Source organism: Lepidochelys olivacea (assembly GCF_965140295.1).
Source record: "Lepidochelys olivacea isolate rLepOli2 genome assembly, chromosome: 7".
Lineage (NCBI taxonomy): Eukaryota > Metazoa > Chordata > Testudines > Cheloniidae > Lepidochelys > Lepidochelys olivacea.
In genome coordinates this window covers 104,018,204-104,042,454 of record NC_140417.1, presented here as the reverse complement: position 1 = coordinate 104,042,454, position 24,251 = coordinate 104,018,204, and the positions used below count along the sequence as shown (strand labels likewise).

Genomic DNA, 24,251 nt, shown 5'->3' with positions numbered 1-24,251 from the left:
ACTGCAATGCAGTGTGAAACTGGCAGAGTTGTTAAAGTTCCCTGAAGGAGAATCCATTTTTGGAATAATTTATTAAATTTCCTATAGCACAGCTCTCCTCTTGCAGACATTAGCAAGTCCACAGGAGGCAGTATATCAGGGGAAGATCTAAGCCCAAGTTCGCTGACAGACCAAATAAGATACACAGGAGAACAGCTCTGCTCCAAATTCTCTTACATAGACTAATGAAGTAGGTCTCAACTTTGGCAGACTTCATCAAGCCCTCGGGAGGGTATGTGCCTCTCTGTCTGTCTGTGAGTATACATGTTGCTGGGTTTTTCTTTCATATTTCTTTTTTTTTTAAACATAGGAAATACACACACAAAATCTTTAACTTACTCTTAAAAGTTGTTCCAGTAGTTACTACAACTGTTATATAAATTACATAAAAAGAACATTACAATTAAAAAATCCAACAGTCTAAGCCTTAGAGAGTATTGAAATATTTATTAAGGAAATACATATGTACTCCAATATCCTTACAGTTCACACATTCTCTTAACAATAGTGACACACACACTTCATAAATTACCTAAACTCTGACCACAATATGAACTTACAAACTTTTCCAAAATATACATCACTAATTACATACTTTAAATAATAGATGACATACATACAATGACATTTTAAAAAATCCTTTCACCTCTTTGAAGACATAATGTTTAATAATACTAAGAATGAAATCATCAAAAATGTAAATCTAAGAAAAAATGAAAATCCTCCCAAGGCAATAATTCTACTAGGAAAGAGTAAAAAAGCCAAACTAGAGCTATAAAACCCCAGAATGAAATCATAAAGTTGATTCAGGTGCATTCTGGAAGGAGGGGAGTTGTCACTGATGTTTTGGATGTAGTCAAAACCAAATTATCTCCCTGTCATGTAGCCTGTTGTCTGTCAAATACCGAATAATAATAAACAGGTAAGCATCCATACTTATAAGCTTATTACAGGCTTCCAACTATCAAATGAATTCCACTGTTTAGTTCTTGTGGGCAAAATATATATTAAAACTATAGAAAAATTATTGGGAAAAGTCTTATATCACAAACTACTCTAATATGCAATTAGCTGAATGCCCACTTTACACAGAAAACACACAACTTATGTTTTGGACTCAGCCACCTGGTTTACTTTGAGTAAGCCTGCTTGCTCCTGATACCAAGAATGTCTTTGGCTTGCTTTAATTTCTGCCAGAAAGCAGCTACTTTATTGACTTCAAAGGGATTGCAAAGTGTGTGACTGAAAACAGAATTTGCGCAAGAGTTGCTGCGGCTTTGTGCACTCCTGTAATATTTGTCATGCCATGCTAGTGTCCTTTGAGGGGCTTTAGTGCATCTGCTGTAAAAGCAGCTACAAACCTCTCTGAACCTTGTGTCGTCTTTTCTTTCACAGTTCAGGCAGGTTTATTTGGCAAATATATTGACATGTATGATAAAATATGAAGTGATATAATACACCAGTATGGCAATGCTCTCTCGCAGCAGGGATGTCCCATAGAAGAGACAAACCTTGCATTGTTTTGGATACAGCCTATCCAAACTCATTTTTCTTAGCAATTATGCCCTAGGACAACTGACATCACCATAAGTGTAGGCACAATGCCACCGTAACAGATGGGGATGAGTATAGACAGCCAAGAAGCTGAATGTGGGCAAATATGCATGTTGAACATGGTATTCCCAAACCAGAAATGTTGAAACAGCTGTTATTGCTGAAGTTGTAGTCCCATGACTAAGGGAATATACCATCAGTACTTAAACTATAAATTGGGATTTTCTTTAGAAATAATACTTTTTAAAAGTAACATCTTTTGCGGCTTATTACAATGTGTTATAGGTGCCACAGACACAGGAATAATAATCTGTATTTATAATGGAATCTTCAAGCCCTTGAGACTCTGAGAAGGAGCCCTTGAAATTGGCTAATGAATTATTATTCTGAACTGCTGGATTCCTGCTGAATAAACTGAAAAAGTATAGAACCCCATGAGACATTTCTGGTGTATAGAAGAGTCCTATGTACCCTAGAAATGGTGGAAATACATGAATAATACACACAACTTCCTTGGCAATATATTCAGTCTGTTCCCACATATACTTAAACATTACGCTCCTTTACATATTTCTCAAGAGATATACACAAACTTGTGACCAACATTAAAAAAAGTTTCTGTAAAGAAGAATCAATGGAAAATGAAGTCCATTTACTCAGCAGCTGTTGATTTACATCTGGAAATCGGAAATGAAGCAGAAAGGTTCCCACTGCCAATTCTTTGCCTAAAAGTCAAATGCTTAAAACAGACCGTGGGCCAAATCTGGACTGCCAGATGCTTTTTGAACAGACTCCAAAATCTTTTTATTTACTTATTTTTTTTTGTTATTTTCTCTGGAGTCTGGACCTTGATCAAGAAATTTGGACCTTGACAAAAAGTAGTTGACTACCCCTGCCTTAAAACAAGTAACTAAAGCCAATCTTCCAAAATGCCATCATTACAATGATTGTCTTTCAGTGCTAATGTAAATTGTATAAGGTGATCTGCAAAGGAAGGGGCTTTTGCCCCCCCCCCCTTTTTTTTTTTTTTTTTGCTTCTTTATGATGTATAAAGGAGGCCTAAAAAGCGAAGGATAGGAGGGTTCTGCTTGATTTTTACATTAGAAATTCAGGTTTTATCTACCATGTAAGATGCCACGTATCACTAGAAACCTCCCAGGATTACGAAATTACAGAAACAAACACAAAGGAGAGCTGGTTTTTTTTTTTAACTCATACCCTTTAAACCCCTTTGGTTTTGCAAACACCGGGGAACAGAGTGGCTGCTGTTCAGACTCTGCACAGGGAGGCCGGGCTCTTCTGCGGAGTCCACCTGCTGTCAAGCTCCTGGGCGTCACACAAAGACGCAGAGCCGGTATTTTTCCTGCCGTGTCCCGCAGACCGTGCCCTCGCCCCCACCCTGCCATGTTTCCGTGCTCCGAGGCCCTGTGCACCAGGAGCCCCGGCCACCCCATCTCCACGTCCCTCGGCCGCCCCCGGCTCTGGGCCCCGCCGCGGCCCCAGGCCGCGCTCACACAGGCGGCGGCGGCGGCGGCTGCAGCGCACGGCTCCCCGGCCCGCTCTCAGTCACAGCCCCCAGGCTGGGCAGCGGCCGGGCCCCTCCCGCCGCTCACCTGCGTGCGGGGGACCCGCGGGGGCCGCCCCGGCCCTTTGCCCGCTCCTCCTCCGCGCTGCGGCCTTCCGGCTCCGGGGCGCCTGCGCGCGGCGGCGGCAGCGGCGGGACGGCGGCATGGCTACCCGGGCCAAGCGGAGGGCGCCGGGGCCGCCCGAGCGGCGGGAGCCGGACGGGGAAGAGCAGGACTCGGACTCGGAGCAGGGGGATTCGGCCTCCGAGGAGGAAGAGATCAACAAGGTGACTGGAGAGAGGGCCGGAGGCCCCGGTCCAGCTAGAGCCGCGTGGGCAGCGGGGCCCGCTCTGCCTTCCCCTCCCGCTGGTCCCGGAGCCCTTCTCCCCTTCTGTCCCCTTGCCAGGGCCCCTGCCGCCCCCTCCTGCGGGTGGCCGCCCTCCCTCTTGCTGCGCCTCTCTTCCCCCTTGCCCCCGCTTCTTACAGCACCGGGGCTACGCCTTTCTTCTCCCGGTCCCCTTCGTAATGTCAGCCCCTTATTCCCAGTTACACTCTTCACCAGCCTGTGCCTCAGTTTCCTGGGCTGTAAACATGGGGGGTGCTACATTTAAGTCCTCTGGAAAGTGCGTTGAGATCTGCAGGTGAAAGTACTACATGGCAGCTAGGAGGCTGTGTGTTCCTCTTATATTGTCTCACCCTTCCTTTCTCCAGTCTATCTTTCTACATGTTCATCTCCTCCCCGTTTTTGTTTCCCGAAGAGTAACTTTTGATTTATTATCTCTGCCCTTCCTGGAAAAAAAAACAAAACAAAAGCACTCCTAGACTCAGAATTAAATGCAGTTTTCAGGCAACATACAGTATTTTTAGGCTAATATTTTTGTTGGAGCAAAGCAAAGTTAATTGAGCAAAACTAGAAAATCAAGAAAGGCCAGCTAACAGGCTCAAGTGCTTATGCCCAGAGAGGGTGATGTCAGTGTTGATACTAATAATGTACTAGTATTTTCTCTATATTTGATGTACTGATTTTTACAGAATTAAAATAACACTAATCGTGAAAGCTTAAATGCAAAGTTAAAGTTAAAAAATTGAACAGTTCAAAGTTAGGAAATGTAAGCCATCTCATCATAATATTAAGATTATAGTACCAACATTTGTTTGCCCTTGTGGCATATACTGGGTCTTATTGCACCCAATTCAAGAAAACACCTGTTTTCTGTGGCCCCAAACCTGCAATGTAGAACAAGCTGTAGTCTCAAGGAGGCCTCCTTTAGGACCTCTATATTAAAGTATACATTTAACAGCCTAAATAGCAATGCACAATGCAATGTGTGTATAATGAGTTGGTTACTGCTAGAGCCTTAACTTCTGTATATTTTTACTTTTTAATGTTTATATTGCCAAACCTGCAATCAGTTCCACATGGGCAAACCCCTACACATATATGGAGCCTGTTGAAACCATGTAGGAATAAGGGTCTGCCTAGGTGGATTCAAATTGTAGGACCATTGATGACAACTTGTTGAGAAAAGAATTTCTTCAGTCCTGGAAGAAACAGGGAAGAGAGAAAACCACACAGGATACCAGAAAATTTATTATTTCTGCAGTGATTGCAGTGTGTACCTCCAGAGCTGTGTGAAGTTGACAGTGTGCTCACTGAACACCATAGTGAAAATACACTTCTTGTCTTCAGTAGGGAAAAAAGGTGTTTTTAACTAAAGCTAATTAACTCAAAGTAAAATCCTAGAAGACAAAGCAGCTTGTAGTTTTCATGTGAGTTAGTAGGTCAGGTTACAGAGAAGACTCCCCTTAAGTCTTCAGCTAGACCTGCTAAAGTAATGCCAACAGACCCTGGTCGTCAGTGGGTGGGATTGAACCTGGGATCTCAGGAACTAAATACATGAGCTAAAAGCCATATTGCTGTCAGCTCAGGCTGTAGAGCAGACTAATTAATTTCTCTCTAAGTGGTCTCGGTGCCACTAGATGGGACAGAACACCACACCCAGAAGGTGTGTGGGTTACATACTTCCCCTAGCTGAAGAAGCACATCCCAAGCTTTAAAGACTTCTCAGTTGAAATCCTGGATGAGCCCCCACTTGTAACGCTGACAGACCCTGGTTGTCAGCAGGCAGGATTGAACCTGGGACTTCTGGAGCTAAATACGTGAAACTCTACTGCATGAGCTAAAAGCCATATCGCTGTTAGCTAAGGCTGTAGAGCAGACTCATTATCTCTCTCTAAGGCCTGGTCTACGCTGGGAGAGGGGAGGTTCGATCCAAGTTACGCAACTTCAGCTACGTGAATAACATAGCTGAAGTTGATGTACTCAGATCTCCTTACCACAGTGTCTTCACTGCAGTAAGTCGACTGCTAACGCTCCCACATTGACTCCACCTGTGCCTCTCGCTCCGGTGGAGTACCAGAGTCGACAGGAGAGCGCTCAGCGGTAGATTTATCGCATTTTCACTAGACGCAATAAATTGACCCCTGCTGGATCAATTGCTCCGCAGGGAAGCGTAGACATGCCCTAAGTGGTCTTGATGCCACTAGATGGGACAAAACACCACACTTAGAAGGTGTGTGGGTGACACTAATGCATGTGAAAACTACGAACTGCCTTGACTTCTGGGATTTTACTTCCAGTTAAGAACACACCCGTTTTCCTGGTGAAGACACAGCCTAACGCCCTGTTTTGGTTGGGGGGGGAGAAGTATGTTTCAATCGTGGCAGAGTGGATAAAAATAATTATTTAAAAAAAAAAACGGATTTTTTTAATTTAAATAGGTTTTTTGCTCAAAAAGCATTTTATCAAAAAAAAATCAAATCTAAAGATAGTTTTAATTAAGATACATTATAGTTTAAAGATATCTCATCATGGAATAGGGTTTATAAATTCTAATTCTATAGTATGAGACAATATATTCATGTAATGTTTAAGAAAAGTTTTGTAAATGAGTTCCAATAGTTCATGGATTAGGGATCCAATTTTATGGAGTTCCAGGGGCTTCTGTATAGATTATTTAGGTTAATCTTTCTATCTACCCAATAGGGCTCAGTTTAGAAGATACCATCAGAAATGCTTAGTTTTGCAGTTCTCAAACTGTGGATTTGTTTTTCGAGAAATAACATGCTTGTTAACAGCAAAAATATTTTAAAATAAATAAATATATAGAGGTGAGAAATAACAGATCTCAACCCTATTGTCCCTCTGCAAATTTGTGTACACAGAGTCAATCCCTTACCTCTCTCTAAAAGTGCAAAGTTTCCAAAAGCTCAATGAATAGAAAATTGTTGGGGGTGGACTAGATCTGGACAAGGAGAAGTCTGGAGATAAATGTGAGAAGGGAGGGATAGGCAGTAGAAACAGAAGTGAAACTGTTTGAGCAACATATTCCAGAAGCTTTGAGGTCTTTGAGTGTAGCCTTCATTGATTTGAGATCTACTATACCGTTCTCTCACTAGAAGGGAAAACCTATAATGGCAGCAGGCTGTAAAAGACCCCCAGTTTGAGAATAAGAACCGTTCAAGAAATATATGTTTGATGATGATGTTTTAAGGAAAGTCACACCAGTGAACTGGTGGAAGTCACTTAAGCACTTGGATTCAGAGACTGCTGAAGTGATAATCCTGAAAAAGCAGGAAAGCTTGTTTTTCTTTTCCAAATTATGAACAAACAGGAAAATGAAGGTGAAGATGACTGAGTTAGCTGCAGAAGCCAATATTTTAAGTTTCTCAGATTGACCTGGCTGACATAGTCAATTTAGTTTTTTTTTTAAAATATTTCATTAACTATTTGAGTTTAAAACAATTTAAAAAAACCAAACAAACCTGATTTTAAAAAACTTGAATGTTTAACTAAATTAAAAAAATCATATGCTTCTTTTTTTTTAAAATATTATATGTTTGCTGCTGAAGAAAAAAATCCAGAATACATAACGTTGTTGTTTTAGTTAAATAAAACAATGTAAATGTCTGTCTGGTGATGTTCTCCTCCTAATACATCATGACAAGAAAATCCTTCAAATATTAATGATTAACCTGTTGAATTGGAGATAGTTCACCTCCCAATGACTTCATAAATATCTGCTTCAATTACCTTTGGTAAATGAGAGACCCAATCATTCATTTTCTGATATAGCTATAAAACTAATCTCAAAAGTTTTCAAAATAAATCACTTTAAAATGTATAGTATGTACCTTCTAAAAATGAAATCTATATCTCTGAGTTGTGAAGAATATGTATTAAAGGTTATAATAACCTACAAGAATGCACTTTTATGTAGAAATCCATCATTAAATCGAATCTTCCTGACTAGTGATTTAAATCAAATCCACCCTGAATCATGGTAACACTGAGTTAGCTTTACATGATGGTATAGACCTCTTGGGTATATCTACACTGCCAAAAAAAAAAGAAAAGAAATCCCTGCGGCAGCAAGTCTCAGAGACCAGGTCTACAGACTTGTGCTTGTGGGGCCTTCACTAAGTATTAAAAATAGCAGTGTAGATGTTCCCACTTGTGCTCTGAGACCCACTCCTCTCTCCGGGTTTCAAAATCTGACCTCCAGCCCAAGCAGGAATGTCTACACTGTTATTTTTAACACCATAGTACAAGACAGAGTCTGTAAACCTGGGCTCTCAGGCTCACTGAGGTCTTTTTTTTTTCTTTTCTGTGTAGACATACTCTTAATCCTCATTAAGATTCAGGCTAATGTATTCAAAATTATGTCATACACAGCCTGGTGGTTGTGAAATCTGAGGGGAGCCTAGTAATATAAATGTTTTAATCTTGTTTTTAAATACCAGTGAGGAATTTTTTTTTTTAACTGGTAGGTGGACTTCCATAGAGTTGGCAAAATAAACATTAAAGCATTTTGCTAGTGGGTGGGCACTAACAGTAGTCTTTGTTTTATTTTATAAGCTGAATTAAGTATAAAAAAGAGCAAAAGTGGAGGAAAAATAGACTTTGAACTTGTCATTTAAAAAAATTAGACTCCTATCTGATCCATACAGGTGAACTCCTAAAGCTACATGGAGCCCAGCTCTGTATGGCTGTAGTAGTGCACCTGTGTGGACCAGATTACAGGATCAAGGCTTTAAGGTGGTGCTGGCAACACAAACATGGAAAATAGTTTGTCTCAAAATGTTAACTTGACAAAGTCTCTCTGAATTTTACAAAAAAGCATTTGTAAAAATGCTTCAAAAATGGCTGATATCAATGAGTGATAGAAATAAAACTTTAGATTAAGCTGGTTGACTTTTTTTCTCTACTTCATGTCATACAGTTTTGCTTTAACTTTGTTTTAAGATATATTCCGCTTGCCAACCATATGTGTGATACTTGCTGTCTTCTGCTTATTCACAGGAAGTGAATGTTGAATTTGAAGCACATTCGATATCAGATAATGACTACGATGGGATAAAGAAATTACTGCAACAGGTAGACTCAGAATATTCTTTCTTGCTCCTATCCGGATTTCTTCCATTAAGAAATAGCTTCTACAGCCTTAAACTGTCATCAGTCACCATTACTAGTATTGATTTAATGTTTTACTATGCCTCAGTAGATGACGACATGAATAATTACAGCTACAACATGCACTTGACTAAATGCAGTGGTTCCAACCTGTGACCCCAATGCACACCCAGATAGACCATAGTCCCTTCTTTCTCATTATTCTCAATCGTCAAGCAGTGGTGGTTCCTGAGATTTGTATCCCAGTGCATTGGGTTTCTAGAGGTTTTTTGACCAACTGCAACTTTAAAAAGTACCTATCTGCAGCCTGTTTGGCTGCTTCATGCCTCTCTTGATCAGTGGTTTCTCTTTTTTCAAATTCCGTGTCAAACAAAGTTGCAGACTCTGCCACAATTGGAAAATACAGAAGAGGACAAACCAAATGCAAAGTACTTTGGAGACATTAGTGTAGTTGGTGCTGCAGGCAGCTACAGGAGATTAGGTTTATTAGTGCTTGAAGTCCTACACCCAGGGTCAGGAAATAAACGATAAATGTACTGAATGGGAGTGGGGGTTAAGAGCATGGTACAAGAATCTAAATAGATTATTTTAAAGAGAATATATTTTGATCTTGTCTTCTTAATGCTGTCCTAACATTTTCATGTAACTGAGCACTATAGCTGCCTGAGAAAATATGTGGGAGCAGGCTGGGAGGAGGTTCACAGGAGGATCCAAGTTTTAACAAGTAGTTCACAACAGGAAAATTTTAGACTGTTTTCACAGTACTTGTTCTTTTTAATTTTTTGTAGCTGTTTCTAAAAGCTCCAGTTGACACTGCTGAGTTAACTGACATATTAATACAACAGAATCATATTGGGAGTGTTATCAAGGTAAGGGCTTCCATTCTTCCTAATTCAGCACAGTATAATTTTAAATTGGAATGGAATAATTGAGGTCCCCTTCGTAATATACATGTAACTAAGAGTTCTAGAGCTCAGGCTGTTGCAACATAAAGCACTTGGATGTCACTTGTATTTTCATGTTCTAATCCCCTCTTTAGAGCAGTGGTTCTCAACCTGCGGCCCAGGTCCCAGCCCTGCGCATGGCAGGGTCTGGCCAGGGCCCAGGGCTCTGCTTTTGGCCGTGCGCTGTGGAGGGGTCTCTGGGCAGGGAGCACTGGGCATAGGAGTCCGGGGTGGGAGTGGGGGAGAGGGGGTTAGCAGGGTCAGTACTGTGGTTTTCAACCTGCGGCCCACAATTATAAATAGGTTGAGAACCACTGCTTTCAGAGGGCAAAGTGGAGTTTTTGGGTCACCTCAGCTCTTGATATAGTAAGTTAAATCTTATTTCCTTTATCGAGTCTGAGCTGAAGTCAAACTGTTGCAGACTATCTATGTTCCTGTGTCTCTGTGAGTAACTGACTAGAAGAGTTGTGGTGGTGGTATAGCACTTACAGTAGCGAACATTATTTATCATATCCTATTACAAATCCCTCTTTTCTCTTCTTTATAACGTTGTTAAAAATTCTCCTTTTGAGGCTGAAATTTTCCATTCTTCATTTCAAACAAATGAGGAGGTTTTTTGTTTTGGGGTTATTTTTTGGCGGGGAGAGGTTAGGATATTGAGGGATATTCTGGAGTAGCTTAGAAATAGTGTTAAGTAAGTGGGGTAGAAGAGAGAGCTTTAATTTAAAAATTTTTTGTCGTCTCCCCCCGCCCCCCACCGAATTTAAAATTGGCTAAATCTCCGAACCCAACAAATTTCTGTCTTGAGTTTCTGTTTGGAAGAAAATGATTATAAGCAAGTGAAAAATGGTTTCTGTGCACATTCATTGGACATCTCCTAAGAACTTAGCATAGCTTAATGAAAACCCATCCCCTAACCCACTTGTGAGATGATGTAACGGGCAGAGAGAATTGCGTATTCTTTCTTCCTATCCAGACTAGAGGGTTGGGTATGGATAAATGCTTCTGTTTGGACTACTTGGGTTAGGGAGAATGTAAATGGCTCACTGAAACACATTAACAATTTCCAAAATAAAATAAATTGCCCAAAAATGCCCTGCTCCCTGCAAAAACACTTTGATTTTTATGGTCTGCATTCTGCTATGTTCTTCTAAATCTAAATAATATACTTTTTAAAACATTTCTATTTCTAGTGCAGACCGGGATTACTACTACTTTTATCTTTGACCCTGCCTTGCAAAGCTGTCTCATGTCAGGCAAATGGTAACATGAAAACTTGCCCCTCCCCAACCCATAAAACTCCAAGCATGAACTGTGGTATCTCCTTAGACCATTACAATACATGGTTATGTCATACCAACATATTTTTAGTCCTGTGGTTCCTTCCTCCAAGAAACTGCTAGCTGTCTATTAGATTTTGTTTCTTAATGATTTAAATCTAGAGCCTTGTAATTTGTAGTTGGTTAATCTGCCCACCCCATAATTCACACCCCCCCAAGTCTCTCTCCAGTGCTCAGGAGAGTTTTAATAGTAGATAACTGTCAGATGGTCTCATTTCAAAGACTTCATTACTTTTACAAAATACGTCCCAGAACATTTATTATTATTACTATTTATTATTGTGAAGTATTATGAATAAAACTAAATTACTCTGGTCAGATAAATAAAGTACCTAGATTATGCATGTTCTTGCTTTCTTAAAATTTGTTTTTACACAACAATTCCATTGCAAGTAGCTGAATATGGAAGTCTCCCAGTTATTGGTGTGAATTAGTGAGGTTCTTCTTGGAAGTAAGTAAAAATTGGAGGTTGTAACATATTCTTATAAAGGTTTAACAGAATAAATTATTTAGACAACCTACAATTTTTCACCCTTTTAATGTTCTTGTCTCTTAAGCAGTTCCATAGACTTGCAGAATGGCTTTTAGATGTGCGTAAAACATCCTGGACATTGAATAATGGCTATGGGGGTTTTTTTTGTTTGTTTGTTTTTTAAAAAGCAGCTTGGTATTAGTTGTCCTTTTTAACTTTTGTTAAATAGCAAGGCGAAGTTCAAGAAGAAAGTGGTGGTGATGATGATGATGATGAAGAAGATGAAGTCTTTGGCTTCATAAGCCTCTTAAACTTAACTGAAAGGAAGGTCAGTAATACAGGTTAACTTCTGGATGGTAATTTCTAGAAATTAAAACACTCTATTCATCCTGTCTTGCTGAAAATTACATTGTAGACATTAAGGCAAGTGCCAGATGGTTGTCCCTCTTTTTTTCCCTGTCACAGTCTACTCAAATGCCTTTTATACTACGAATAATGTAATTGTTCTGACATTGTGTTCTGCATCTATAAGGTTACACTGTAAAGTATCTGAACATTGTGTGGCCAAGCAGTTAGGTTGCATTTTTATGGTAATAATGGACAGGCACTGCAGTAGCATAGCTAGTGGGGGAGCGGGGCAGCGGCCGCTCCCCCACCGAGCAGAAGTGGCACCTTTTAAATTCTTTGGCGCCTTTTAAATTTTTACTCACCCGGCGGCGCTCCGGGTCTTGGGCGGCGGGTCAGGCGGCTCTCCAGGTCTTCAGCAGCACTTTGGCATCAGGTCCTTCACTCGCTCTGGTCTTCGGTGGCATTGCAGTGCGGGTGGGGTGGGGGGGGTCCTTCAGTGCGAGTGAAGGACCCGACGCCGAAGGGCTGCTGAAGAACCAGAGCACGGCCTGACCCGCCACCTAAGACCCAGAGCGCGCCGGGTGAGTACTAGCGGGTGGCGCCTTTTTTTAATCTCCACTCCCCTTGGTTTTTCCACTTGGCTACGCCACTGAAGCACTGTATGTTTTAGACAGGCCACTAAGAATTTGTAAATAAAGCTCATATTTCTGTTAGACCTTACCATTGTGCAGGTCATGTCACAATGCAGTACAGTCTTCTAAAAATGTATTTAATGCATTTGTAAGGCAACTAGAAAGGCATTCATGTCACCTGTACCATAAAATAAAAGTTACCATGTCAAATATACAGACAACCTGAACTAGATCTGGTACAATGACTTACCCATGATTCTCTGGCAAACTTCACCACCAGTCAAAAGGGATAAAATATGTGCAGAGAATAGGGATGAAGAGAGGCCAGTAAATACAAAATCCTGTGTTTAATATTTCCAGCTATATTCCCTTCATTATTCTATAAACTCATCTTAGGTTTTGGATTAATCTAATTTCGTGATTTATATCACTAGTTTGTTTTAGTGCTTTGAATTAAATTTTTTTTGCTAACTTGATACTTTTGCATATAGAATTTATTAAAATATTTAGGTGAAAATGGTAATGAAAGCCACGGTGTAAGTGCTTATGGGGCCCCCATTAGCATGGTATCTGAGTGCCCCATGGTCTTTAGTGTGGCTGCTATGTTAGGTAGGGAACTGTTATTCCCATTTTACAGATGGAGAACTGGGTGTTTGCCTACATTACCCGCTGGATCGACGGGCAGCGATCAATCCAGCGGGGGTTGATTTATCGCGTCTACTGTAGACATGATAAATTGACCTCTGAGCGCTCTCCCGTCAACTCCGGTACTCCACTGGAGCGAGAGGCAAAGGCAGAGTCAACGGGGGAGCGTCAGCAGTCGACTCACCACAGTAAGACACCGCGGTGAGTAGATCTAAGTACATCAACTTCAGCTATGTTATTCATGTAGTTGAAGTTGCGTAACTTAGATCGATTTCCCCCACAGTGTAGACCAGACATTAGAGACTAAATGACTTGCCCAAAGTCACACATGAAGTCTGTGATGGAATAGGAAATTCAGTCCAGGTCACTCAACTGCCAGGCTAGTGCCCTAGCAACTGGGCCATCCGTCATCTCATGTTTCATGTTTCTCAGTTGCTGGGGTTGTACCCTGTTTTTGTGGTTATTATGAAGAGTGGAGTTGTAACTCATAGCTGCATTGTTATCATTTAGGAACCTCAGCCTGCCATCATCTTGAGGATTGGTGAATATAACTATCAAACAAATACTACAATACTTTAGAGACCATTGCAGGAAATTGCCCACAGGCCTGTTGAATACTCTCTTGAAGTTCACTTTCAGGTTTTCTTATGTAAATAATCGTTCTGGAATGTAAAGAAAATGTACCCTTTGATTCCTAGGGTACTCAATGTGCTGAACAAATAAAAGAGCTGATTCTAAGCCTGTGTGAGAAGAACTGTGAACAGAATATGGTTGAACAGCTGGATAAGCTCCTAAATGACACCACCAAGCCTGTGGGCTTCCTACTAAACGAAAGATTCATTAACGTACCACCACAGATCGCTCTGCCCATGCACCAGCAGCTTCAGTAAGAAAGTCATTCTAAACATGATTTTGAACAGTAACTTTTTCCCTTCAGATGTCTTCAGAAACCTTATTTAAATGGAAATGTGTTGAAGGAGAGGGAATGAAACCACAGATTTAAGTAAGAAATAGATTAAAAGAAAAAATACAATTGTTTTATATAAGGTCCTTGAATTGACTTTTAATTTCTTTATTTGATATTACTTCCTTATGCATTAAAATTCCTAATCATTGTCTCTTGGAGAAATAGGAAGTCACTTTAAAATTATGCCACATACTACTAGAACAGGATAAGTGCATGACTTGTAGTTGATCTTTGTTTTGAAAATTGAGCAAGCTTATTAAAAATTAAACAACTTACAGCATTTTAATAATGGCTATCTGAGGTATTCTTGCTTATTGTGCTTAACTCAGGCTTTGGGATGGAAATCTTGGCTTCAGCAGATTTGTAAGTGCATGATCTCTGGATGAGCCATTGAAATATTTTTTAAATCAGTGTCTGAAATGAGTGTAGAGGGTTAGGCACTACTTTGTCTCCCAACCGGGTTCAGTGTTAAGGCCCTGTCAGGGATATCAAGATAGATGATTTGGAAAGACATGAGCAAAGAAAGAGTAAGCAGAGATGTCAAGGAAGGGAATGTAAATTTGCTTGTGGCTTTGACTGAAATAGGGTGTAGAAAGATGAGAGAGAGGACAGGAAATCCTTTCAGGTTTCGTGTGTGTGGGGTTTGTTTTTTTTTAAACAACTTTCTGGTAATCTGGTAGTATTTTAATGGGAAAATGGACACCCTTTGCTCTTCTGTTTTTTTCCTCTCTTCCTATTACAGGTCACATCACTTGCTGGCCCTTCTAATTTGTCCACTTCCAAATGCCAAATTAGGTTTTCTTTGAAGCATTGCCTTCTAGTCCTATTAAATACTATCTAATCTCCCACAGGGATGGGTTTTCTCTCATTGAGGTTTGCCTTTCCATTCCTATTTGTCTCATCTCCTCCTCTTATTACTCAGGAGAGAATTTTTTTTTTTTGTTCTAGGACACTTTGGAGTTTCAGTGCTTTTCCCCCTTTCCCTTTGGAGTTTCTCATTCCTTATTAATAACCCCTTTGAAGTCTGCAGGAATTAATTTCTACTGCTCCTCTGGCTTGGAGTTATCATGATCTGGAGCAGACACTTCAGCAGAGGCACTGGAGCTTGTGGGAAAAGATTGTAAGAAGTGTTTGAAGAAAGTGTGTTTTTTGTGTCTTCTGGCCTTTGGACTTTCTTTTTCTTATGCCTTTTGAGAGAGGATGATTATCCCCACGATGGGGGTTCTGGTCTCTCTACTCTTCATTGTGTCTCTCTTTTTGGCGGGATTTATCTCAGGAGATTGGTAGGTCTTTAACCCCTGTGTTCTTTATTTTCCACTATGTGACAGGGGAGGAAGAGTTAGGAGTATGTCCTTGAATGAGCCAAGATCTATCTTGGGAAGAAAAGGAGATGTAAAAGATGCCTAGCCAGATAGCTCTCTTGCCCACTTCAGAACCTGAGGGGAGATCTTTGAGCTTTTTCTCCTGAGATGGATTGGTGGGTTTGTGGGGATATTATTGGACTTACCCCTGATTGGTGGGAGTGGCCCAACATATTGAGTCCCAAGTGCTTAAGAGGACTTTGTCGGGCTGCCTCTGAAGGATTTAAGACGTGTGTTGGGATGGATGGGGATGCACCACCAGACTATCCAGACACTGAGCCCCTTCCCTTGGCAGAATTAAGTGTCCTTGATCTGGGAGTATAGAGTTCCTATCTCTGGATCCTGAGAAGGTCTCCTCACAGAAGAAACTCTCCTGGCCTTCTGCTTGGTCTACTCTGCTCTGAATTGGGAGGGGGAAACCGAAAGTAAGAGATCAGCTGGTTAGTCTCTTAATCCGATGTATCAAATTGGGAGAGAATTGAGGATTCCAAAAGTTTACACTGGTTTAGACCCCACTTTATTTTCACCCTATAGTTTTAATTTTTAGCTATAGAATTAATTTTTAACACCAAATGTGGGATCCAAGTATTTTGAGTAGAATAGAATAGTGATTATGCTAGGGATACATGTAGTTAAGAGCCAGGAAACATGAGCTTTATGTCAGTGAGAATGTAAAAGGGGAGAGCCTCACAATGAAGGTGCAGTATCTACTTTGTTTTTTCCTTATTACTCTATAACAAACTGAGAAATACAAATTCTCAGCCATCACTGTTCCATTACTGGTTTAGTGGCTCAATTGCAGCTAATTGTGCATTAGTGGAGATCGTTCTTGCAAACATCAAGCATTCAGAAATTATAAGTTTGGCTTAAAAATCATGGGGCTTTTAACAATAGATTTGGGGTTCTTTTTGTTTGCCTTCTAGTATTTGAGCATTTATAGTTCATATTTTCTAGCTTTTATCTGCAAACATAAAGGCTAGACACATACCTTTTTTTAAATGAAGGATGAGATGCTCAGACATGGCTTCATGAGCTGGGTCTTTAGGTAATGTTGAGTGACTTTCAGTAAAATAATGAGATTTATAAGAAGATGAAGGTTTGCAGGACTTGAAAATTAGCAGTGGTCAGAGCCTCTTCCTCTCCCCACCTTCGCTAAGACTAGTCAGAAATAGTCAGTTTCCTGAATAGTAGATGGAACCACACATTTATTCTTCCATCAGTGGAAGAGGAATTTACACAAGTGAATCCATGCCCTACTGAAGAGGGAATAATCAATAGACTATTAACACATCCAGAATTAAGCAGGTAGGATTAATAAATCCTAGCTCTAGGTTAGGAGGGGTCTTTGAACCCACGGAGGCTGAATATGCTGGGGTGCACTGACATAGAGTGCTATTGCCCACACTGGGGACTAGGGAGCACAGTGTGACTTTACAGGTTCAGGAGCTAGGGGAACTATGAGCACGCTTGTAAAGGAAGGGGCCTTTCATTTGTTTGGATTGAAAGAAGCAGGGAATTTGTTTGACTTGGATCCAGGCCTCATTTAATCTTAATCTGCCATTGCTGTTAGGGAGCTTTCATCTGCTCTTTTATGTAGTAATATCGATCTCTAAGAAATGAATACTTTGGGATAGGATAAAACCTAAACTGTCTCTGCTTTTTTGTTTGATAAACTTTTAAATGGCTTGTCAGAGGAGGGGCTGGGGGAGATTTGAGGTTTATTTCCAGTGGAACGTGACACACACAGTCAGAATTCGGGTCTTGGGCTTTTTTACTGGATGGGGCTTGCAGCACTGCAGTGGCAACACACTCAACTGAAGGGAGGGATGAGAGCATCCAGTCTTCTTTGCCAGACAGAAGTTTGTCATTTTTAAGGGCTTCTGGAAAGGGGCAATAAATAAATAAAACCCAGGGTAAAAGAAATGAGCTAGTTTTTGGCTGGGGAGGAAGCCGGTCCTATGAATGGTAGTTAATGGTGAGTGTTTAATTGGGTTCTAAGCATTTACAACCCCAAGAACATAGTGTGTCCTTAGTGAGGGTTCCATAACAGGAGAAGTGTATTATGAGGAGTAGGGAATTGGTTTTGTTGGTGGTGATTTGAAGAGTAACTGACTGCAGAGAACTCTTCAAAGAAAATTACTGCCATAAATGCATATACAAAGTCAATATTGCTATTTGAGTGACAACTATGAAGACTGGGCAAAGCATCAGTATGTTATTGCATTATGAGATTTGTGTGCATTTGATGGGGCGTTAAAATATTCTTTATGTAAATAATATTTGTCTTTAGGAAAGAATTGGCTGAAACTCAAAGAACAAATAAGCCATGTGGAAAGTGCTACTACTACCTTCTCATCAGCAAGACCTTTACAGAGACAGCAAAGCGCAGCTCTAAGAAGAGAGGAGAGAGCAGACAGCAGAAAGAGGAATTAATGTTTGCAAATGCAGAGGAAGAATTCTTTTATGAGGTAACAGACTTCTGATACCGTTAAATCCAATTGTTTGATTCTTTTTTTATAGAGCAGGGAAATGAAGGTTCTGACTCTACTTTTTTTTCATAATAACAATGGCCTTTCTTACTGAGCCACTTTAGAAATCTGACTTGCAGTGATTATGAAAAGGTGGTAAAATGATCTTTTTATTTAAATCCAGCTGTTTTTTGTGTAATTACTATTGAAAAATGCACAAACAATCAATTTTTGCTATTGTAGAATATTTATACTCACTCACTCTTGACGAAAGTAAACAATGTTTTGCCTTGGGGGAACTCCTGAGAGCTGCACTACTACAGATGCAGAGTATAAAACGGCACTTGGCTTTTTTGTAGTAGTTTCTTGATATTATTTACAGCAAGTCTCAGTGGCATGCTGATGAAAGCACGGGCATGTGCCTAGCCTCTGTTTTCAGTAGCCCTCCCACTATTGCTACCACCATTGGAGCTGCACCAGTGGCCGTGCAATCATAGAGTCCTAGACTTTAAGGCCAGAAGGGACCATTATGATCGTCTAGTCCGACCTCCTGCACAACGCAGGCCACGGAATCTCACCCAGCCACTCCTGCGACAAACCCCTAACTTGTGCCTGAGCTATAGAAATCCTCAAATCATAGTTTAAAGACGGGTGGGAGACTTCCCAAAAATGCCTGATGTAGACTTACCTTCAGTGTCTTGGTCACAAAGAATTAACTGGTTATCTTGAGGGTAATGCTGAAGGGATTTAACAAAGGATTCGGAACTAAGTGAGACATCTGGTTGAGGGTCTGTGAATGAAATTTCCAAGGTTTTGAAAAAAGTGGACTGAAGAGAGCAGAAGCACAGAGTTTAACCGTATGAATTGGCCCTTCAAGGTTTTTAATCCTAGGGGTGGAAAAAACCCTCTTAGTTCAGAGGCAGTTGTACCCTCTCTCTAGTCTTCTATTTGAATCTGCATAAAAAGTTATAACTATTTGGCAGAACATGATTCAAAGAATCAGAGCAATTGCATCTTTCAGGCTTCTAGGAAAAAATAAATCTGTGGTGTTATGAAGGACCAAATCAAATTGCTGCATGCATGATTCATATAAAACATAAATATTTTCCCCTCTGAATCCCCAAAAAATAAATCACCTTCTCACAAACGGGCATCAAATTTATGCTCTGAGAATTCTTCCCAAGAAACTTGGCAGATTTAAAGCTCTGAATCTGTGCTGCTTTTGGTGTTGTACTCTTCCCCGAACTGTCCATTATTTTTTGTTCTTTTTATTTAAAAGGACTGTTCAGAACAAATCTTCTGAAGAGCCAAATGTACGGATGTCATTATCCCATTGTTTTGTATGTTCTATCTGGGACAAGTACATTAATAAAAAGCACTAAAATAGTGAACTGGAACTATTACTTATAATTTCCTGAGGGAACCCTGCCACTCAGTTCTGCTGGTCCCAATCCATATAGAAGGGGGAGGATGCAGAAAATTAAATTTAAAATATAATTTGAAATGCATGGAATTTTTCAGCGTTCTTTAATTTTTTCAGAGCTTTAAAAACATTATTCCACAGCACTGCTGCTATATCAAGAGCTCCCTGTTCTTCCTCTCTGATGGCAGTGCACACAGGGTAAAATGTTGGCATGTGACACCTCTCCCTAGTGCAGTCTATGAAATGGCTATCATTCTAATAGTGGTCATTTAAGAAGAGGAAAACTTTAAATTCAAAGTCTGGGCACATTCATTATGAGCCTGCAAGAAATACTGCTGTGGGATGTAAAAGTAACAAGGAGCTAAGGGTTTTTCTTTTTATGTTTTTGTAGCAGGGGCTCCAGCACCTGAATTTGAACTCTGTGCACACCAAATGACCAAAAACCAGCATGTAGTAAAGGGACTTTCAATTCCAAGTTGGGGTCACCATGGGTCTTGTGTTCTAAAAGGGCTTTTTGTACACTCAAATGTTCTGTCATTTTAAATTGCATTTTTTCAAGACTTAGTAATTGTGTTTGTTCCAAATTATAATTGTTTTGAACGTCTCAATCATAGAATATCAGGGTTGGAAGGGACCTCAGGAGGTCATCTAGTCCAACCCCCTGCTCAAAGCAGGACCAATCCCCAATTTTTGCCCCAGATCCCTAAATGGTCCCCTCAAGGATTAAACTCACAACCCTGGGTTTAACAGGCCAATGCTCAAACCACTGAGCTATCCGTCCCCCCAGTCAGGACACACTATTTGCTTGTAAACTAGTCTTTCTGGCATTTGTTATACAAGTGTCATTTTAAGTAAGATCAGGAAAGTTACATTAACTTAGATGCATTTAATAATGTATATGCACAAAATAAATAGTCTGAGTATGTATCCTTCCCTGATCACACATAATGTTAGGTTTCAGATTGCTACAAACTACTGTTAAGTATAATGAGCGGCTGAGAATTTAATAAGTATGGAGGAGCCAACCCCCAGTCATCAACTCACTGTGCTACATTGTGGTCCTTAAAATGTAACTGAGGGAGTGGAAGAAAAGCTATACCCAGACTTAGAATCAATTAAACGTTTAGGCCCCCATTCTTCACTGTGTTCATTCTTGAACATCATCTCTGGATTAGTTATATGGCTCTCCCACAGTGGAAATTTACATTCTTGAGACATGTGTGCTACATAGGAAATCTGTAGGAAGCCATGGGAAATTAGATTGTTTTTCCCCTAAGTGGTTTAGGATAGTACTTCTCTAATTTGTGTGAGCTCTGGGGAAGAAAAATTAAGGCTGCATTTTCTGTAAAAGCACACTACTCTGTGATATATATTACATACAAATTGAGTCAATAAATAGAAATAGAAACATTATGAAAACCTAATTACAGTATTTGGAAAAAGTGTCCTCTATAAATAACTTGCACTTCCAGGATTTCTCAGGGCTCTATGAAGATTCTGTCCATGTAAGGTGTATGTAAGGTTTTTATTTAGTGCCTCTCACCTTGGTATCTAGGTATTTTAACATAAAGATTCCTAATGCCACTGTGGCCTGGTCTGCACGGGGGGGAATCGATCTAAGATACGCAACTTCCGCTACAAGAATAGCGTAGCTGAAGTCGATGTATCTTAGATCGACTTAGAATCACTTACTTTGCGTCCTCGCAGCGCGGGATTGACGGCCGCCGTTTCCCCGTTGACTCCGCTTCCGCCTCTCGCTCTGGTGGAGTTCCGGAGTTGACGGCAGAGCGATCGGGGATCGACTTATTGCGTCTACACTAGACGCGATAAATCGATCCCCGATAGATCGATCACTACCTGCCGATCCTGCGGGTAGTGTACGTGGCCTTAGAGAAAGGGAATTACTACATCTTTTTTTAAACCTGCGTATATTGGGTCACAAAGATGTTAACCTTTGAACCGGTAAGGCTGCGAATGAAATGATGCTTTAGCAGTGATTGGAGAAGAGTATACTTTGCTACAGTCCCTCCACACACTAGGCCCCCACCCCACCCAGCACCGCCCCCCTCCCGGGATCAAGCTGACATCCTTGCACTGTTGGCCCTGCATCCCCATACAGAGCCTCTCCGGGATGCATGCCAGCTCCCCTTGCCCTGCTTCAGCTCTTGTTAGGAGTCAACTTCTTCCCCCCATGCCTAGGGTCTGCTGCTTTCTGGCTTTAGGGAGCTAGGGGTTCACTAGCAAGCAGTGGGTAGTATTCTTGGCAGGAGACTGAACGTGTCCTTCCCATCACGGGCCAGAAATCCCCACTCCCTGCCACAGTATCTCCTAAGAGCCTGGCTATAATACCTGATTGTAACACCTGAGGAATTATCTGTGATTTTAAAAACTAAGTAATTTGTCCAAGGCCATCCACAACTAGTGACTGGTAGACCAAGGAGTCATTCTTCTTTGTTTCATGCTCTCATTTGTCCCCCTACATTAATGATAATGCACATTACTCAATGAATTCAGTTTGTTTTGAATTTATAATATGAAATGCTAAGTGTTGGCTTGTGAAACAGGATACTGAAAACTAGTGATACTGAAAACTATTTTATAATTTAAATAGTGATACTGAAACTATTTTAGTTTTCATTGGATTTTTCATTGGGATTTTTTCTGTTTAACCTGCACTTCCACAAAACAAAATTTTCTCTTTTTACTTCAATTAAAATGATATGCATAGTAGCTTAAAACTGATTTTTGAAACATAATTCGTAGAATCATTGAAATGTAGGGCTGGAGGGACCTTGCGAGGTCAGCAAGTCTTTTCCCCTATGCTAGGCAGGACCAAGTAAACTGAGACCATCACTGACTAGTATTTGTCCAACCTGTTCTTAAAAATCTCCAGTGATGGGGATTCCACAATCTCCCTGGTAGCATATCCCAGAGCATAACTACCCTTATAGTTAGAAAGGTTTTCCTCATATCTAAACTAAATCTCCCTTGTTGCAGATTAAGTCCATTACTTCTTGTCCTGTCTCCAGTGGACATGGAGAACAATTTATCAGTGTCCTTTTTATAACAGCCCTTAACATATTTGAAGATTTATCTGGTCTTCCCTCAGTTTTCTTTTCTCAGCTTTAAATATGCCCAGTTTTTTTAACCTTTTCCCTTAGGTCAGGTTTTCTAAACCTTCTATCATTTTTGTTGCTCTTCTCTGGACTCTCTCTAGTTTATCCACATGTTTCCTAAAGTGTGGTGTCCAGAATTAGACAGTACTCCAACTGAGGCCTCACCAGAGCTGAGAAGAGTGGGGCAGCTCCCTTCCAGGTCCTACATATGATATTCCTGTTAATACACCCCAGAATATTAGCCTTTTTCACAACTGCATCACATTGTTGACTTATATTCAATTTGTGATCTACTGTGTTCTTCAGATCCTTTTCAGCAGTACTATCACTTAGCCAGTTATTCCGTATTTTGTATTTGTGCATTTGATTTTTCTTTCCTAAGTGAAATACTTTGTGCTTATCTTAATTGTATTTCATCTTGTTGACTTCAGACCAATTCTGTAATTTGTTAAGCTTGGTTTGAATTCTAATCCTGTCCTCCGAAGTGCTTGCAACCTTTCCCAGCTTTGCGTCATCTACAAATTTTGTAAGGATACTCTTCCCTCCATTATCTAAGTCATTAACGAAAATATTAAATAGTACCAGACCCAGGAGTGACCCCTGTGGGACCCCACTAGATAAGTCCTCCCAGTTTGTCAGAGAACCATTAATAACTACTCTTTGAGTATGGTCTTTCAACCAGTTGTGCACTCACCATATAGTAGTTTCATCTAAAACACATTTTCCCAGTTTATTTATGAGAATGTCATGTGGGACTGTGTCAGAAGCCTTACTAAAATCAAGATTTATTTATTTCTATTGTAGAAAGCCCTTCTGAAGTTCAGCTATTCTGTGCAAGAGGAGTGTGACACGTGTTTGGGAGGCAGATGGTCCTTTGATGACGTACCAATGAAACCTTTGCGAACTGTTATGTTGATTCCATCTGAAAGGATGAATGCAATCATGGATAAACTGAAAGAATATCTCTCAGTCTAGACAGTTTCCTTGGATAATGTTTTTATAAAGCAACCATGCAAAACTATATGCCTTTTGAATAGCTTCCCAAAAGTTTTATTATGTCATCAGTTTTATGTTCCTCAGGTATCACCTTTGTATTCTGGTGAAACGTCTAGGTTGTACAACTAACAATGTCAATCATACTGTTACTATAAATACTATATCCTAGTAGACTTTGGAGTCACCATTAAGAATGCAATAAAAAATTCCTACATCCCTAAGACTTCTAAAGAAGTTAATTTTTCTTCTCTTTCCTGTTAAATACCTGTATACTTCAAGTTGAAAAAACATTGAATGGATTAATTTTGGGACATATTGCACATACTGGTTCTGTTTGGTTGAAAGTAGTTGGATATAAAAGTCACTGAATAATTCATCTTTGTTCAGCAGGAGTTCGGGGATATTTTTCATATTCTTTGTCTTACTGTTTTATTCAGTGTTCCTCTTTCATTGTTGAAACAGGTAATAAATGATTGATTACTTCCTGCAGAATCTCCTTGCTTTCACTATGAGGCAGATTGCTAAAATATTATTGAGGTGCCAGTTTAAAAAAATATATTTTTTAAAAGGTGAATCTTTAAATGCTTTATATATAGACTTCATGGCTTGTGCAAAAAAGTGCTTGAAGCCAGTGATATGTGCAACTGCATATTTAACTCATCAACAGTTAGTATTAGGTTTAGTTCAAAAAGAAGAACTTCCACCAAAATGTAGCTGTATGTTTGTGCTCTAAGCAGACTTGCAAATTAACATGCTCAGCTTGCACTTGGCGTGATTGGGTTCAGTTCCCAGTGCTGCAAATCACATTAAATATTAATTACGGAGTTTTTCTGTATTTGAGTGCACAGCATGCTCAACAAAATACAGAGAAAGGGTGCATTCTGTAGAGCCCTGGGAAGAAGTCAGAG

At 40.2% G+C, this 24,251-nt stretch overlaps 2 protein-coding genes across 2 annotated transcripts in view; one reads left to right on the top strand and one right to left on the bottom strand.

The window, feature by feature from the left end:
- Positions 1–3,345, bottom strand: part of UROS (uroporphyrinogen III synthase) — a 34,624-nt gene extending 31,279 nt beyond the window's left edge. The window contains exon 1 of the mRNA XM_084633824.1: positions 3,207–3,345. The gene's annotated coding sequence lies outside the window, so the exon portion shown is untranslated. The remainder of the gene's footprint in view (positions 1–3,206) is intronic.
- BCCIP (BRCA2 and CDKN1A interacting protein) lies at positions 3,260–23,835 on the top strand. The gene is made up of 7 exons (XM_084633823.1): positions 3,260–3,445; positions 8,521–8,595; positions 9,420–9,500; positions 11,617–11,715; positions 13,711–13,898; positions 17,631–17,808; positions 23,152–23,835. Exons 1-7 carry the CDS (start codon positions 3,323–3,325, stop codon positions 23,320–23,322), a joined length of 915 nt encoding a protein of 304 aa, XP_084489949.1. The 5' UTR covers positions 3,260–3,322; the 3' UTR covers positions 23,323–23,835.
- The last annotated feature ends 416 nt before the right edge of the window (positions 23,836–24,251 follow it).